This window comes from Eurosta solidaginis, chromosome 2, assembly GCF_040869045.1.
Source record: "Eurosta solidaginis isolate ZX-2024a chromosome 2, ASM4086904v1, whole genome shotgun sequence".
In the NCBI taxonomy this organism is placed as follows: domain Eukaryota; kingdom Metazoa; phylum Arthropoda; class Insecta; order Diptera; family Tephritidae; genus Eurosta; species Eurosta solidaginis.
Genome location: NC_090320.1, coordinates 20,628,081 through 20,647,475, shown reverse-complemented (window position 1 = coordinate 20,647,475; position 19,395 = coordinate 20,628,081). Strand labels below are relative to the sequence as shown.

General features: G+C 37.6%; 1 protein-coding gene across 43 annotated transcripts in view; it reads right to left on the bottom strand.

The window, feature by feature from the left end:
• Window positions 1–19,395, bottom strand: part of Lar (tyrosine-protein phosphatase Lar) — a 1,659,242-nt gene that overhangs the window by 221,426 nt on the left and 1,418,421 nt on the right. For all 43 annotated transcript variants that reach the window (XM_067764572.1, XM_067764575.1, XM_067764574.1 and 40 more), the window contains one exon: window positions 12,058–12,237. In XM_067764572.1, coding sequence (XP_067620673.1) covers window positions 12,058–12,237 — 180 coding nt within the window. The remainder of the gene's footprint in view (window positions 1–12,057; window positions 12,238–19,395) is intronic.

Here is a 19,395-nt window from a genome sequence, read left to right as displayed (position 1 = left end):
TTGTTTGTATGTATTTAGGGAAATCAACGTGTTGGCCATTTCGAAAGATCCCTGGTTTTTGCCTCAAGATCTCGCAGACCGTTCAAAAATGTCCAGGAGTAGCTCCGTGTGGAGGGATTGTCTCTCGTTCACTTACTCCAAAGAGGCTTCTAACCTAACCCCGGTCTTTGAAATTGGTACTGCTGCGTCTGCAGAAAAGAAATAGATATACATAAAATATGCACACTTTTGTTTGTATATCTCGTGCAAAGCGTAGTTTCACCTAGTGTTAACTCCTAATAATCGTCGCGAACACAATTTCTCTAAATCATTTGTGGCTCCTTGGCGGTCACGCACAAAGGCGACTTACCGTTGCTATTAATGGTCTATTAATACTCATGACTCTCGTGGCACAGAGCGCCTCCATTTTTTTCTGCTGTTTTTAAGAGCTACAATTCCCGATGTGCGAACAGTAGCAATCCCGACCACCAGTCGCTACCACGCCTCCTGAGCCTCACACCATATGCCAACACAGAAGCTATAGGGCTGCGACTTCGAACTCATACCTTTGTCGACGTCACTTTCCTAGAAGCTCTAGGTGTAGCTCCGAAGATCTACACCAGAGAAACACCTTGAAACGTTAGGGAGTGACTATCCGGTCAAGGATGCCGCCCTCGAAATCATAAGTGGATGTCATTGCGTAATGGGTGAAAATCGTATAATCCTCGGCGTATCTACAATTACAAGGACCCTGGATAAAATTTCTAAAATTTAGACCAAAGTTTGCAGACGTTTGTGTTCACAACATTGATTTCAATATTCTTCGTTAAATCAAAACGATATTTTGAAATGAAAGTCGACCGATTTTAAGTGTTAACTGCTGTTTTCCGGCCTTATGATATAAGAGCTCATTATGGATGACCACTACGTTAGGGTAGTATCACACACGGTCATTAGTTCGACTGTCTTGGGGAAGCTTTTGCTTCACCACATTGAATGTTCTTGCAAAGGACAAAGCCTCACCTGGTAGATATATGTGCCTACGCATTCACATTTTAAAAAGGAGCCGTAACGTGTAGGTGATATTTAAACTTGGTTTAGAAGCTATAATCAATGTGATTCACTCCAATGAAATAGTTTTGGATAGGGCCGCCAACTTTAGGAAATGTCAAACCGGGAGACTTGGGTGTTGAAGGATGAAGTGTGAAAATCAAAATTAACATTTGTATTGTTATTGTATAGTTTCGCAAATGAACAACAGATGTTTGAATGTAAACCCAAGTGATTTTTCAAACCCTTCTCATACGTACATAAATCCTCAACTAAGTATGAGGTAAGAATCATTTCAAAGGAGTGTTTATGCCCCTTGAACCTAGCAAATAAAAAAAAAAAAAATCGACACCTTTTTTGGGTAATTTGCTTTTTTTTTTAACAACTTGAGGACAATTTGGAAACATGTTCGCCTTGGGTAATTTTATTTGAATTGATTGTTCATTATTAATTTTTTAAAAAAAATATCCAAAGTGAGCATATAAATTTATAATATAACTCTTCTTTTAGTGTATTGTTTTAATAAGTCCGTGTTAAGCTAGCATTGAAAGGGCCTGTTTTTATACTCAGTTGAGCAGAGCTCACAGAGTATATTAACTTTGATTGCATAACGGTTGGTTGTACAGGTATAAAGGAATCGAGATAGATATAGACTTCCATATATCAAAATCATCAGTATCGAAAAAAAATTCGATTGAGCCATGTCCGTCCGTCCGTCCGTCCGTCTGTCCGTTAAGACGATAACTTGAGTAAATTTTGAGGTATCTTTATGAAATTTGGTACGTAGGTTCCTGGGCACTCATCTCAGATCGCTATTTAAAATGAACGATATCGGACAATAACCACGCCCACTTTTTCGATATCGAAAATTTCGAAAAACCGAAAAAGTCCGATAATTCATTACCAAATACGCATTAAGCGATGAAACTTGGTAGATGAGTTGAGCTTATGTCGCAGAATAGAAAACTAGTAAAATTTTGGACAATGGGCGTGGCACCGCCCACTTTTAAATGAAGGTAATTTAGAAGTTTTGCAAGCTGTAATTTGGCAGTCGTTGAAGATATCATGATGAAATTTGGTAGGAACGTTACTCTTATTACTTTATGTCTGCTTAATAAAAATTAGCAAAATCGGAGAACGACAACGCCCACTTTTTAAAAAAATTTTTGTTTAAATTCAAATTTTAAAAGAAAAGTTAATATCTTTACAGCATATAAGTAAATTATGCCAACATTCAACTCCAGTAATAATGTGGTGCAAAACAATACAAAAATAAAAGAAAATTTCAAAATGGGCGTGGCTTCGCCCTTTTTCATATAATTTGTCTAGGATGCTTGTAATGCCATAAGTCGATAAAAATTAACCAATCCTTGTGAAATTTGGTAGAGGCTTAGCTTCTAGGACGATAACTGTTTTCTGTGAAAAAGGGCGAAATCGGTGGAAGCCACGCCCAGTTTTTATACACAGTCCACCGTCTGTCCTTCCGCTCGGCCGTTAACACAATAACTTGAGCAAAAACCAATATATCTTTACTAAACTTAGCCCACGTACTTATCTGAACTCACTTTATCTTGGTATAAAAAATGGCCGAAATCCGACCATAACCACGCCCACTTTATCGATATCGAAAATTACGAAAAATTAAAAACATGCCATAATTCTATACCAAATACGAAAAAAGGGATGAAACATGGTAACTGGATTGGTTTATTGACGCAAAATATAACTTTGGAAAAAACTTTGTAAAATGGGTGTGACATCTACCATATTAAGTTGAAGAAAATGAAAAAGTTTTTCAGAGCGAAATCAAAAGCCCTTGGAATCTTGGAAGGAATACTGTACGTGGTATTACATATATAAATAAACCAGCGGTACCCGACAGATGATGTTCTGGATCACCCTGGTCCACATTTTGGTAGATATCTCGAAAACGCCTTCACATATACAACTAAGGGCCACTCCCTTTTAATACCCTCATTAATACCTTTAATTTGATACCCATATCGTACAAACACATTCTAGAGTCACCCCTGGTCCACGTTTATGGCGATATCTCGAAAAGGCGTTCACATATAGAACTAAGGCCCACTCCTTTTTAAAATACTCATTAACACCTTTCATTTGATACCCATATCGTACAAACAAATTCTAGAGTCACCCCTGGTCCACCTTTATGTCGATATCTCGAAAAGGCGTCCACCTATAGAACTAAGGCCCACGCCTTTTTAAAATACTCATTAACACCTTTCATTTGATACCCATATCGTACAAAAAAATTCTAGAGTCACCCCTGGCCCACCTCTATGGCGATATCTCGAAAAGGCATCCACCTATAGAACTAAGGCCCACTCCCTTTTAAAATACTCATTAACACCTTTCATTTGATACCCATATCGTACACAAAAGTTCTAGAGTCACCCCTGGCCCACCTTTATGGCGATATCTCGAAAAGGCATCCACCTATAGAACTAAGGCCCACGCCCTTTTAAAATAATCAATAACACCTTTCATTTGATACCCATATCGTACAAACAAATTCTAGAGTCACCCCTGGTCCACCTTTATGGCGATATCTCGAAAAGGCGTCCACCTATAGAACTAAGGCCCACACCCTTTTAAAATACTCATTAACACCTTTCAGTTGATACCCATATCGTACACAAAAGTTCTAGAGTCACCCCTGGCCCACCTTTATGGCGATATCTCGAAAAGGCATCCACCTATAGAACTAAGGCCCACTCCCTTTTAAAATACTCATTAACACCTTTCATTTGATACCCATATCGTACAAACAAATTCTAGAGTCACCCCTGGTCTACCTTTATGGAGATATCTCGAAAAGGCGTCCACCTATAGAACTAAGACCCACACCCTTTTAAAATAGTCATTAACACCTTTCATTTGATACCCATATCGTACAAACAAATTCTATAGTCACCCCTGGTCCACCTTTATGGCGATATCTCGAAAAGGCGTCCACCTATAGAACTAAGGCCCACACTCTTTTAAAATACTCATTAACACCTTTCAGTTGATACCCATATCGTACACAAAAGTTCTAGAGTCACCCCTGGCCCACCTTTATGGCGATATCTCGAAAAGGCATCCACCTATAGAACTAAGGCCCACGCCCTTTTAAAATAATCAATAACACCTTTCATTTGATACCCATATCGTACAAACAAATTCTAGAGTCACCCCTGGTCTACCTTTATGGAGATATCTCGAAAAGGCGTCCACCTATAGAACTAAGACCCACACCCTTTTAAAATAGTCATTAACACCTTTCATTTGATACCCATATCGTACAAACAAATTCTAGAGTCACCCCTGGTCTACCTTTATGGAGATATCTCGAAAAGGCGTCCACCTATAGAACTAAGACCCACACCCTTTTAAAATAGTCATTAACACCTTTCATTTGATACCCATATTGTACAAACGCATTCTAGAGTCACCCCTGGTCCACGTTTATGGCGATATCCCGAAAAGGCGTCCACCCATAGAACAAAGGCCCACTCCCTTTTAAAAAACTTATTACACTTTTCGTTTGACACCCATATTGTACAAACGCATTCTAGAGTCAACCCAGGTCCACTTTTATAACGATATTCCGAAAAGGCGTCCACCTATAGAACTAAGGCCCACTCCCTTTTAAAATACTCATTAACACCTTTCATTTGATACTCATATCGTAAAAACAAATTCTAGAGTCACTCCTGGTCCATCATTATGGCGATATCTCGAAAAGGCGTCCATCTATAGAACTTAGGCTCACGCTCTTTTAAAATACTCATTAATACCTTTTATTTGATACCCATATCGTACAAACAAATTCTCGAGTCAGGCCTGGTCCACCTTTATGGCGATATCCCTAAATGGCCCACTTCCTCTTAAAATACTCTTTAGTACCTTCCATTTGATACACATGTCATACAAACACATTCCAGGGTTACCCTATGTTCCTTTTACAACATGGTGATTTCCCTTACTTTGTCTCCACAGCACTCAACTGAGTATGTAATGTTCGGTTACACCCGAACTTAGCCTTCCTTACTTGTTTTAAATAACTTTTGAAAAGTTAGAAAGAGTTGAATTTCGCAATTAGTTTCTTATAACTGGCAGTGATGCGCATCCGTTGATCCCACTTTCGACCATATCCGACCAATTTGCGACATGAATAATAAATGGCCTAAACAGTCTTAAACTAGCAGAAAATATAGCACCGCGGCGGACGCCGCCGCCGCAGCGCCGATATTTTTGACATTCGGCGGCGGCGTGCGAAAAACCAATTAAATCGGCGGCGGCGTTTGTCGGCGGCGTATATCTCTAGTAGGTATAGTACATACAGCTGTGAACAGAAAATTATCAGTGGCTATTTTTATTAAATGTCATCAATAAAATTTTTCTTCTTCAATTTTCAATATTTTAAGAAACAACTTCTATAAAATTTGTAACTGAAACTATGCATACCAATTTCAAAAACGTTTTTGAAAAAGATCGAAAATTTGAAAAAAAAACCTTCGAAATTGTTATTTGGAGTTTTCTGCATTCTTTTGAGTATGCAGTTATGTTTTTTCGAAGGGTGTTTTTTTTTCATATGGAAAAAACAACAAAATTGCTTACTCAAAAATATTCAGAGATCTCCAAATAAGTAGTTCGAAACTTTCGGACAATTTTCTTGAATTTTCGAATACCTTCGAGAACATTTTCGAGTTTGGTTTGCGTAGTTTCAATTACAACAAATTACAAATTTTTATAGAAGAAATTTAAAAATTAAAGACTGCTCCGGTTATTTTTCTATTCGCTACTGTAAGTATGGCCTGTTGAAGGGCAAACTTACTATGAGGGAAAATGAACTACACAAATATTTACTATTTTCTATTTTCATGCCCATACACATATACATTTACAAACTTCGCTTGTAGTAGTGCATACATAATTCAAGTAATGGACGAAATTCATTAAAAATTCCTGTCGTGCTTTTTATTCAATTAGCCCTTAACGGTATTTTGTTGGCCCGTTTAGATTATGACCATAACATTGGCATGTGGAAAATTTACGATATCTGAGTGCAAAAGCCACAGCTGGTTGTGCCGAGTAACTATGCTTTATAAATGTTAATATACTTTTAGGAGCAGTACTTATTTACATTCAAATAGAAATAAAATCTAAAACAAATACAAACAGTTTAGGAGGGGTGTGTGTTGTAAAAATTTGTTGCCAAGTAAATGGCGTCTTATTTATAGAGTCAAAAAGTTGCATTTCAAGGTTAATTTATACCCAAGTATTGAGTTGAGTCCATGTAAAATATTTACTTCAATGGGATTGTAAAGAAATGGCGCCGCAAAGTAGACTCACTGGGTGGGTTAATTGGAGTTTATTGACAAGTACACTTGGTAAATTCAGTAGAATGCAAAACACTGGAAAAATGTTAATTTTCGTTTAGTGGTCAAAATGAAAAGTAGTTTTTGTAATTAACTAACGCTTTTTATGATAATAGCTGTTGATTCTAAAAGGTAGAAATGCGCAAAGGTATGCAATACGTGTGGACAAGAGTAAGTTTATTTTAAGAAAATTTAAAAAGTTATTCCCTAAGTTTAAATTATCTGAAACAAAGTGTGCATTAATCAGAAGACTGCCTTAATGTATGCAATTTAATATAAAGCAAACTGATGTGATGTAATTTGCTTTGGGATTTGGAAAATTGTTAAATCTAGAATGCAGTCACAAAAAGACCACCCCAAAAAATAACATTTTCATTATATATGCCTCAATGCACGCATGGATTTCGCTCGCATAAAAAGTTACGGATTTGCGAATAAGAGCGCTTTCGCCGGTTTGCTTAAAATAGTTAACTGAACCCCAGAAAGGTTATTATTATACATAAAACCTATCCAAAAAATGTACAGAGTAAAAACGCATGCGCCTAAAAGCATGTTATAGTTATAATTAAAATTGCTTTACCAGAGTTAGGTTGCACTGGTAGGTCCGTGAGGACCTCGCATAGACTGAATAAGTCGGTGCTTACCAACCGAAGATGCTGATTATTTAAATTTTTTAATTCTGTAGGGCGATATTTTGTTTAGAGAGTAAAAACCGTGCTCCACACAGATGGAGAACTTTTCCAAAATCTTCTAATATAAATCAGACACATAAATAAAGACAATAAGTTGAGCCTTCTTGTAGCCTAAGAGCATCGCATCCAAAGCTCATGCCTCTTACAGTGCGTCATAGGATATAGGCTAAATATCGCATCCGCATGCACCTTGCGTCATAGCACTCGCGGACGATGAAATTCACATGCGGAGCAGTTCAGGGATCGATTTTCGCTCTGGGTTCAAAAGGGAGAATAATTTAATGGCTTTAAAGCATTTAATCGGTAGTAAATATGGTGCTTAAGGCATTTTTTATTTCAGCTTGTATAAAATAAAAACCTGCCACTGAAACAACTTTATTGACTCAGAGCTTTGGTGCTCTTTTCCAGTAAACATAACAAATTTTAATGCTCATTTTTCCTCAAGAACACCCCAATTTTTCAATAAAGAACACACCAATTTATAGGGCAGAACAATCGGACATTCCGGGTGAATGACTTCGGATCCCTAGCCGAGCGCTCAACTCAATATGCGGAAAATTATTTAGAATTATACATTTGCATAGCGCGCCGCATGATCAGACGCCCGCTTGCAGCTGCACGTCATGGGATTCAAACGCTGTCGATAAGCTCCTTCAGCAAACCTTTAAACAGGCAATTTCCGCCTAATGTACCCGGGCTATAGCCTTCGCACATGTAGCTCACCACCAAGCGGAGGGTCTGTGGCTTCACAAATGATTTTTCATTGTATAGCACCCTAAAGAAACGACATACTTGATTCGCATCCTAAAAGTATACAACATTTTATAGACCTACGCCCTTTTCAATTTTTTCCAAAATTTATATAACAGTCTCTGCAAATGCAATTAAAACTTCCAAGAACTAAAAAATTATCAGAAGACTGAGTCTAAACAAATTGCTCATAATAAACAACCCATAAAAAATTGTTGTCATACAAAAGTGCGTGCAAAAGTTTTTCCTCTTTTCCTTTTTTTTACTCACTGATTGGACTCAGTTAAAAAGTTATTTTAATTTGTACCAATCAAAGCTTAAAATTTAATTATCATATCTAAAAAGTTTGCTTCAACATTGTTAATCCAATTACACGCGAATTGTAATTAGAGTAACGATTGTTAATTAAGAAAAGCATACTTACACTGAAAGAAATGGTGCTAGTAAAATCAACAAATCGGTTGTTGTTCTTGACTTAACGGAGATTCGGTGAAATTGATCGAATTATAGTTAATTCGACCGAGTTCTTTGTCAAGCGAACATATTAATTTAGTCATTTCCATAGAAGAGAAATTGTCGCTCTTAAGTTAACAAAATTCTGTAAAATTTACAGATTCCTAATCAATCTAACTGATTTTTTTTTGTTAACACAACTGATCTCACTGGTCATTTCAACAGCGATCAACAGTCAATACATGAGCAAATTTCAAAGAGAATTTTACGCTCACTGCGCTCTCTACTTTGTACTTATGTATGCTGTGTACTATTTGTATGCACATATTTACGTATGTATATGGCGGCCGCCGTGGTGGGATGGTAGCGTGCTCCGCCTACCACACCGAAGACCCTGGGCTCACACCCCGGGCAAAGCAACATACAAATTTTAGAAATAAGGTTTTTCAATTAGAAGACACTTTTCCTAAATGGGCTCGCCCCTCGGCACTGTTCGGCAAGCACTCAGAGTGTATTTCTGCCATGAAAAGATCTCAGTGAAAACTGATCTGCCTTGCAAATGCCGCAACATAGGTACTTTCGTACAAAGCTGTCGCAACAACTTTTTTTGTTCATTTGACTACTAAAACGGTCAATTACGAATGAACGATTTGTGCGCATTTGATTCAACATCTTGTTGCCAAGGATAAAAATTGACAGAAATTTCGGTTGAATTGACCCGTATTTCGGTTGATTTTACCAGTCTTTTTCTTTCAGTGTATGGGCTATTTAGCTTATTATTATTATTTGAATTTATTTTTACAATTTGTAATTATAATACAATAAATGAGTTTACATGAAGACCAAAACCTCTAGCTACTCTACGCTGCTGCCAAGCAACTAAATAATCAAGTGAAGAACGAGCGCTCAAACTTAGCAAAAGCGGAGCACACTTGCCGTATTCCGCATCAAGTTGGAAATTTTGCATTTTTGCTTCTTCTTTTATACAAACATTTGTCTTGAGCTATTGCTTGGCTTGCTATGTTAGTATGCGCTTTTGTCACTCCTTCACATTTTCTTCATTTATCTCTTTATTTAACATTGCTCTGTGGTAAATGTCAACGTGAAAATCCTTAGACAGTAGTTAATCATAAATTGCTTATACTACCACACCTTAACCCCTCGCCAGCCAATTACAAGTGTGTAAAAGTATTTGTCACCCAAAAAACCAGTATCTTGCATCGTTTCAATTTTGTTGTTCACTTTTCATAGAAGTAATACAAATTTGATAGACGAGATATTAAACACATCGGCTGGCACAGGTAGCAGCAAGTCAGTAAGTGCATGCCTTTAGCTCATACCACTTATCTTAGCTAAAATATTAACATGGGAATTTTGCTAGTTGATTATATGCGGATTTAAGCTGTCTGTATGCAAAGTAGCTCTAAGCTTATAATAAGTTGAATAGAAGATCTCTAAGTAAAATTTACAGGTTAAGCGTCCATTGAAAGCGCTTTTATTTACGTTTTTGCAAATGGTATGGTTTTAGGAGGCTTACCTGACAGTTTGCTTTCAATGTCAGGATTTTCAGAAATTTCTAGCTTTTGAAGAAGTTATTGATCAAGTTAGACAAAAATAATTTAAACGTCCCTACATTTGACACATAAAAGTGAATAATAGAATGAGAAGTTCCTGCTGTCATCAAGCAAAGAGTTGGCGAATTTGCGTCTTGGCAACCATGACATTGTTGGCAGTCATAATTTCGAAATAGAAAAATACTGCGTTTATTTGACAATCGGCTTAAACACCTATAACAAGGTCAACCTAGAAATCTAGCGAAGATTCCTCTGTTGGTCTAGCAATTCGACAAGCGCTTTCTCATGGCCCTAATACCTTGCAATTATCAAGCATCTTCGGTGGAAATGTCTGAAGACATTTGGCTTGGGTATGTTGAGTAAAAATATAGCGCAAAGTCTGCAGCATGTGGCACGTTAAGGAAAAGTGCGCATTGTGTGGCAGGGCGCTCTTGCTTTAAGGGCAACGGTTTTTTTTGCTTTGTGGGCAGGACGCCACCTCCAATGACACGCCAAAGAGCAAAGAATGTGTGTGTACAGGTATAAAATTATTATACCTAGCGGCTGACCCGCAGAGCTACAAGGTCACTCTTGCCAACAATTGCTAATTTGGACTTTGTTGGCAGCTGCAAAGTTAATTTCATAGCTTTTGGCAAACAAATCGATAATTTTTCGATAGCAAACCGAAAATTTTTCGAAAAGAAATGTAATTATAAACCGATATCTTTTCGAAACAACATCGATAATTTTTCGATAGCTTTTCCATTAAAAATATATGCATATTTTTTTCGTTGAGAAATCAATAACTTTTTATTAGCAAACCAATAACACGTCAATAGACCACCATTAATATACCGGCAACTTTTGGATAACAGTCGTTATCGATAACAAGCCGATAACTCGACAATCGACAATAACAAATCAATAATAGTGCGATAACAATCCGATAATAATAATAGTCTGATAGCTTTTCGTACTCTTAAATGAATTTGTGCGAACCCTGCTAAATGACTTCAAAAAAGTGCCAAAGTCATCCCGCATTAGTCGCTAACATAATACCGTAACTATATCGAAATAACTGCGGGAAGATCCCAATATAATTTCCAACGATCTGAAAATAGTCACGAAGTAACGCCGTAATAGTCCCAAAATGATCCCGAAATAATCGTGCAAATAATCCCGTATGTATTATATCACTTTCTTAAATTGATCTTGCAATAGTACCTAAAACAATGTGATCTCAAAATAGTCCCGGAATTATCCCAACATTGCTGCGAAAAATTCTCGAAATGACCCCAATTTATTCCCGAACAGTCCAGAAGTTATCTAAACTTAGTCCTGCCAATGGTTACTGCATGATTCCAAAAATGTATGATAGGGACGTAGTATGATTTTTCTGCTTTTAATTTCGAGGATAGACAATTAGTTGCAGACTCCTATAATGACCTATGTTAAGTTTACGATCTCAGTTATAGTGGGAAAACATTTGAAAATAAAAAAGGATCACTGTAAAAAATCTCACATGGCTCACTGAGAAATCCATGTATCTTCTACCTAGGAGGATTTTAGCTGCACGAGGTGTTCCTTCCAAGTTCCTTAGAGTTACGTGGACTTCAACAGTAGCATGTGTCTATCTCTGCAGCCCACCTTACTTACGCCTGATGATCATCTCTTGATATGAAAATCACAGACCAGATAGGACTGCAACAGATTTTACCTATCACTAGTAGAGTGAGAGTGGTAAGAAATTGCCAGGGGACACCTTAATCAAATAGTTAGAACCACCTGTCCTAACACTGCAAACATTTAAAAAAAATAGCGGCGATTATTAATTTAAAAAAGTGTAGAGCTCAAAGACTGATACTAATTTTTTTACCTATCATTCGTCTAGGTTAGCAAATGCTAGGAGGCACTATCATTTAGCGGTTGTATCAGTGACACTGCATACCTTAAGGCGTATATAACATTTTACAAAATTTTGGCAGCGGTTATCAATTTAAAAACGTGCAGGTCTGGGGGATTGATAGTTAAAGCACTTCTAATCCACCTAAATAAATTAAACTACCCTGCGTACTATGTAGAAAATAATGAAAATCACGCATATGCGCCCGAAAGTATGCCGTACAAAATTTAATATTAGCGCTTAATATACAAATGTTTACAATACATGTATGCATGTGTGCATTTACTTACCTTCTTTTATTGAATAACGTGGATTGCTCATATCGACCTTTGTCTGATTTTTAATCCAATAGATTATAGGCGTTGGATTACCAATAGCTTTGCATTGCATTACGGCTGTATGACCTACTTCAATGACCCGTGTGCTAGGACCCTGAGTTATTACTGGAAAACCGGGTGGCGTTTTATCACCTGCAAGAATAATATAAAAGAAAAAAATTACACAATATGAATAAAAATTAGCATAAGCGTATGCATGGAAGTGCGCAGAAGGAGGCAAATAGCGAGGAGAGAAATATTACAGACAAAAAAAAATTTTTTTTTTGCGCCCTTTACAAAAGTTATCGGTTAAATCATTTGGACTTAAACAAATAAGCTGTAAATATCTGCAAAAGTAAATGCATTAAAATGTGACGTTTACACACAATCACATTTACCATAAACGCACACACACATACACGTGCACTAGCTTTACACCCATGCAGCGAACACTGCGTCATTAATAATGCCATTAAGAGGCTCTTTGTGTAAAGCACAAGAAAAAGAGGTGAAAAGCCAACAGATATGCAAGTGTAAAAATGCAAAAATGTAAACGGAGAAAAGGTAGAAAAAACAATTTTTTTTTTCAATTCATTCGAATATGATCTTAGTGCGCCATTTTATGATAGGGGGTAATTAAATGAATTTTACGCTTCCATAATGGCTACATTTTTCCGCAAACTCGCACTTGTTCATCGGTTGTCCCCGATGGTGGCGTCATATATTCGCACATTCATCTGTGCATATTTACGTCCCTTTGTGGTGCTTTTGTCTGACAACGTATGTGTGCGTTTGCAATCGTAATCGTTAGTGTGTGTGTGTATGCACTAACTTTGGTGCTGTAAGTAATTTTCATGAAAAAACTTTTAACGGCAAACGGAGGTAATTGTCATAACAGTATCTCCTCCTTTTTTGTGTGCATATTTTTAAGCATCTGCATATTCATATTTGAATTTTTTGTTTCCCGAATGAGTTTTAAAATTTTCCTTTTTATTTTTGTATATTCAAAAGGCAAATTTACATTGTTTAACTATTTTATTAGAGTTCTGGGTTTATGCAGCACCCTGTAGAAAAAATGAAGTTAAACACAACTACACGTGCAGTGGTGCCTAATTTCTATGCCATAAACTAGCTCAGAAGCTTCGGTGTCGCTTTTGGTTTCGTACTTAAAAATTAGTCTCGATTTTTGTTTTTGTTTTGTACGTCACAGTTAGTTTACGTTTTAATTTCGATCTCCAATGTAAGTTTGGGTTTCGAATTCAATTTGGTACTTTTTGTTTAGGTCTCATTTTTCAAAATTAGTGATGTGGGTTTCGATTTTCCAGATAGTTTTCAAATAAAGCGCGGTTAAATTTTTTTTTTCAAAAATCAGTTTCGGTTTCAATTTCGTTTTCCAAAATTAGTTTCAGTTTCGGTTTTTCTTTCTGGAAACTATTTTTCATATCTCCTTCTGTCATAGCCCAGAAAATGGTTATCAGTTTTGGTGTTGCTTTTGTTTCTGAAAACTTTTCACAATGGGTTCTGTTATTCCCCCTAATCAAGGGTATTATGCGGACCGTGCCTGTTGGATGATTTGCAGCCAGAGGGTATATTCGGCTGTATTTCAACGGAAAGTAACGATGGCTTTACTACGCTAAAGGGCGTTGCTGTAGCGGACGATTTTTTCCCCTTGTCGGGCAGGTAGTTGTACGACCAAGATGTAAAACACAAGATCTTACAGTAACAAGCAGGACGAGAGAGGAAGTATGGGGTTGTAGTACATGGAAGACAAAAGCGCTATGAGCGATGCTTCGGACTCGAGGAGCGCAAGTAGTCGAGAGTCAACGAGCTCCAAACGAAGAAGTAGAGTGGAGTAGTGTACGGAGCAGTGCTAGTAAGAGAGCTCTTTCGCCACAACCGTGCAGCACTTAGAATAGTCCAATGCTTGGGAGCAGCGGTTGATCCAACAGACCTCGCGATTGAGCGCTTCAAATGAGCTCGTGAAACTGTAGAAGTGGGTCGAAGGGAGTTCAAGAGTTTTTCTGCGAAAAAACCGCAGTACTGCAAAAGGTACGAAGAAGAGGTAGTTTCGAGCGGCAGAATGAAGAGGAAACGTTCGAACAATAAAGTCGGCCTTCAGAACGCAAAAAGGACCTAGATCCAGGGCCACAATTACAAGGTAGCAACTACCTCGAAAACAAAACCTCGAAAGTTGCAAGTCAGGCAGAGGGCGATTCGCCAGCAACTTTTGTTGAAGAAGATAAGCCAAAAGGAGGAAACTCTAAGACTCCGGCTTTCTCGGAGGAAACCAAGGGAGATACCACCACGAATCCGGCTGTTTCCGAGAGGATGAGTCATTTGGCGAAGCAGTGAATGACTGTGGCGCTGCTTATCGGAGGATTCTTTGAGTTGTGTCTCGGGTTTAACATCGTTATCAAAAATTCGGTTTGGGATTCGACTTCGTGTTTAGAACTTGTTCTTAGAGGAGCATCAGATAAGATTGTGGCTCCTACATAATCTAGTACTGCATTTGAGGCAAAGCTGCTGCTATCCTCTGCTTACCTTAGCACGCAAATATGACCGAAATTTCTGAATTGACGGCGTCAGCTACCTCTTATGGTCTAAAGCAGGGGTCTGCATTCCAAGCGCAAATTGTGTTCTCAATGCGACACCCCAGATCTAAAGGCTTTATAGCGGGTCGCTTACGACCAAAACTTAGAGAAGGGGCGAATGTAATAATAGTAAGGGCGTAGATCATGCTTACTCTGCTGTGTGAGTTCTAGCTTTAAGCACTTTAACTTCGATATTCAATGTTATAAGTGTTCGTTTAGCACTGCCAGGACCTCGCTATAGGGAACCTTGAAATCAAGAAAAAAACTTTGCTCCAAGTGAAAATCTTTCAATTTGAACACTGAATGGAGACGCATTATCCCTATCCAGATGTTATAATAGGCGTGCTTTGAAAAGAACAGTCCTTCCCGAGGAAGTTGTTCCCATTTATAGAGCTTTATCAAATTGTATAAAGAACAAACTTGATTGGTGAAGGAGCTACAAAAATTAAAGAAATGTAAATAAGCATTTTGCTAAAGTTAAAAGATGAAGCACCGCAGTAGAAACAAAAACAACAGCAAAAACAATAACAACAACATAAGCCGCCAACAATAAAAATCCAACAGCAATAACCACTTTGCATAACATCAACTGTCAACTGAAGGATTCTGCTACATAATTTTTTATCTTTCCGCTGTTGTTGTTGGTAACCGCATCTAACTAATAAAAAAAATTGCACAAAACAAAATCGCATAAAATTCGCGAACAGGCATTTCTGATTCAGTGGTTGTCTAGGCATGTGAATATGTACACACATTTTTTTACGTGTGTTAGTGTAAGTAAACATAAACACAATTTTGCTGCGCTTTTTGTTCGTACATATTTTTCTCCTTCTATTTTACAGCCAGCGCGTTGACAGGCTCTTAGGCAACAGTTCGTCTACCAGCTTCTAAAATGCTAAATTTACTTGTGTATGTGTATGTGTGTAGCCTTTTTGTGGTCGTGTTTCGCGCAAAATTTTAATTTAACGCCAGACGCATTTCCACATTGTAAGAAAGTGAGTTTATATCAACGTAAACCAACAAACAACAATCATGTAGCAGCACACTCAAAAATCTTATATGTAAATTTCAAAAATTATGTACATACATATCTACACTGGTGGCAAGTATAATGAGCCAGTTTTCTTTATAACAAATACCATTGAACAACAATTTGATGGTAATTTTCCGTGGGCAGATTCGTTCTCTAGATGAGAGGCCTAGCCCATTTAGTCAAACATCAAAGACTTTTTGCATTTCTTGGTCAAATTTATTTGCACAAAAAAAAAAAAATTCTCTACATTCTCGATAAAAAATCGATAAAACGTCGATAACGTTTCGACCAAAATCGACATATTTTCATACCAAATAGATAAATTAAAACAAATTCGGTACAGAATAGATAACTTAACAAATGTCAACAGATTTTCTAAAAAAAATCGATAACTCAGCGATTCGTTACACTCCGATAAAAAATCGATAACTTTTTGGTACATTATCGTCAACTGTTCAGTAATAAGACGACAACAGAAACAAGCTCACCAACAACATTTGTTATAGATAGCTTGCTTAAGCCACTTCGATATAAAGCCGACAACTCGTCCGTGCCTCGTCGATAACACTTCTATCACAAACCGATAAATCGTCGATAAGTAATGGATAGCACACCTAAATCTTATCGATAACAAACCAATACCTTATACATAGCAAACTAATAGCCCTTCGATGACAAATTGGTAACACGCCGTCCCTTTCCGGATTCGGTCTAGAATTTTGAAATCTAATCTTTGCTTTCCTCTCCAACTTTTTTTCTTTCCTTTCCCTTTCGTTCCTTTCTTTTCCTTGCTTTGCTTTAGGTTACACCTATCGACGTGGTCATTCCTTCTCTTCTTCTGTTTTTCCCTCTTCGTTTCCTTTGTCGGTGCATTTTCTCCTTTACATATCATAGATCTGTTTTCTTCCTTTGTTAATATACATCAACTGATCTGCGGTCTAATTTTGCTCATATAAAGGCTATCAATTCCTACACTAGCTCACGCTTACATTAAAATAACGCTTATATACGTAAATATCTTTGCCCTAACCGTAAAGGTAAGGAGTACGATTACTGTGATGAAGTCGGTTACGGTTCCAATTACGGTTACAGTTGTGGTATACGTTACTCTTGAGGTTACAGTTACGGTTACTCATAGAATTACTCGGTCGCGATCAGCGCTTTCTGTAATGGTATCGGTCGGGGACGGTCACTGTCTTAATTACCTTTATAGTCTCGGTGCCCGTCACAATACTGCGAAGGGGATTATGGGAGAGCTTTAGATTACATTTCGCGTCCGGATCGTAAAATTTTGGGACCATGTCAGGATTTCTTTCGTTTCCATATTAAGATCATGCAAAGATTATTTTCGAGACCAATTCCAGTCAAGCCTGGCATCTTTTCGTGAGCCTCTTGGAATCATTTCGGGCTAACTCCAAAAATTTAGAAAACATTTTTCCCAGAAAAAATTTTAAGTGTTTAAACTTGATTTACTATTTTACCCACCACTGTATAACCGTTAGAAAAAACTGTATATCTAGTTATAACCACCATCGCGTTATAATAACAAAAACAAATATTGTTGTAATACACATACACTCTTGACAACAAGCACTTGTATTTTAAATGAGTGTTTTTGCAAAACGACAACTTACATAAACACATACATTCAAATCACTAAACTGCGTGTTTGTGTGCGTGTGTGGCTGCTTGTATGCGCCAACTCTCTCTACAGGCGTAGGATAAAGCTAAGATAAAAAAAAAAAAATATGCAAACAAAAAAAATCTACAACAAGCTAACAACACTGAAGGATTTAATTGGAAAATGTAAATGAGCTGCATTGTTGCTGTCACCGTAGACGTCAGTCTGCAGCTGTTGCTGCCACTGACACTGACAAAATTCCCATACCCACTCGCCTTGCTATTGCTTTGTTGCGTTGCGCGATGTCTTGTCAAGTGGTTAAACGCGAGCGCTTTTAACGTTAGTTGCTTTACTTTTTGTGTTAACGCGTCGCATTTATGCATTTCCGTTTAAACGAATACGTGGAAACGGTGCACATCTACACATACATATGTAGATATTTTAAAGGACTATATTCTTCCTAGTAGATATATAGAAAAAGTTTAATGATTTTAATTTAATTTTATTTTTTCTTTTAGCTTACGTCTTACCTTTCTCCCACTCAAAATACTCAAAATTAAAAATTCAAATTACGTTACATGCGAACTGAAAAGTTTTTCGTTTCCCAGCATTTAAATTTCATAAATATCACTTGAGCTTGCAAGTTATTAGTACACCTACTTTGTAGGCGCCACGGCGTATACGCAATATGTTCGCCAATGATAAAAGGCACTGAAGATGGCACAAGGAAAACCTCTTATACAATTTTTGACAAAATAAGTAGGAAATTCGTTAGAAATATAAAAGTCCAAACAGGTTTTGGGGCGCAGAAACTCACAAAGATCAAAGGGCTTAAGAAAACCGCGAACTGAATAAGTAAATCTCCGAGGAGATTTACGCCGAGCTTCTCTTGAAATTTGCGTCGTGCTTCTTTTAATTCTCTAAAGGTAGCCCAAGGAAAATATATCAAGCCAAGAACGTTATAGCTAAATGTAAAACAGAAGTGCGCTAAGCCAGCACGAACAGCAGCCGAGAGAGGAGGCAAACGATACATGTTTATTCTGATGATCCAATTCCTCAAATTTAGTTTCGAACCCAAATCAAACGAAACGAGCTGCAACATACCCGAACTCATACCCCTCCAAACTGTCGGAGTATCGATGACATTGTCTGAGAGGGTTAAGTTTCGGGATTAGATCCGAGACTTTCTTTTGGGTAGTTTATTGTAGAGAGGCTATTATTGGCAACCGCTTGGAGACTTTTAGCAATCGCGTTGTACCGGCTGTATAATGTGATCGTGAAGAAAATTTTCTTTTACGAAGTACTGATCTGATGGAATACACTGGACTACTTTCACTGTCAAAAAAAAAAAGGAAGTAGTGACACGTATCACTTTGGTTGGAATGAACGATGCCCTACACACCACACAAACTCTTTGGTGAACTAAAATTTTGAGTCTTGACCTCAACCTCGGCTTTAGTACATAGTTTCTACAAAAGCTACTAGCTTTACCACTTATATATTTTCGACGGAGAAGAGGGCTGGAGAGACCATGTTGGGCAGCACTTTGGTGACGATGTTATGAAACGACCAAAGTTGGAAGAGTTAGTTGGAGAATGGGAAGTACTTTGGCCAGAAGAAGAAGGTAGCCGGATATTTAAAATATTGGAACACTGACCAATATTTCACACAGAGGACGCCGGCTTTAATACGCAGAATAGAGGTGATTATATTATCCAGACGCTTTTCTGTTAGGGAGTTGGAATTGTAAGCGCAAGAGGAGCGCTATCATTGCAGGTGGCAAAAACTGGAAGTACAGGAAGCATGTGTATTAGCAAAACTGGAGGCATAGGACACACAAATTTTACAACTCGAGGACAAAATTGAAGCCGAGATGGAATCATTGAGAGCTCGTACACATCGCCTCGCTGTATCAGCGAATAATCTAAAGGTAAAAATTCCACTCTTTGACGGTTCTGTTTTTTTCAAATGTAGCTTGCAAAACTGGAATGCTGAAGATAAAGTTGCTGCACTATTCGTGGCATTAAAAGAACTTGGTGCTGAAATATTACAAACGATTCCCAAGG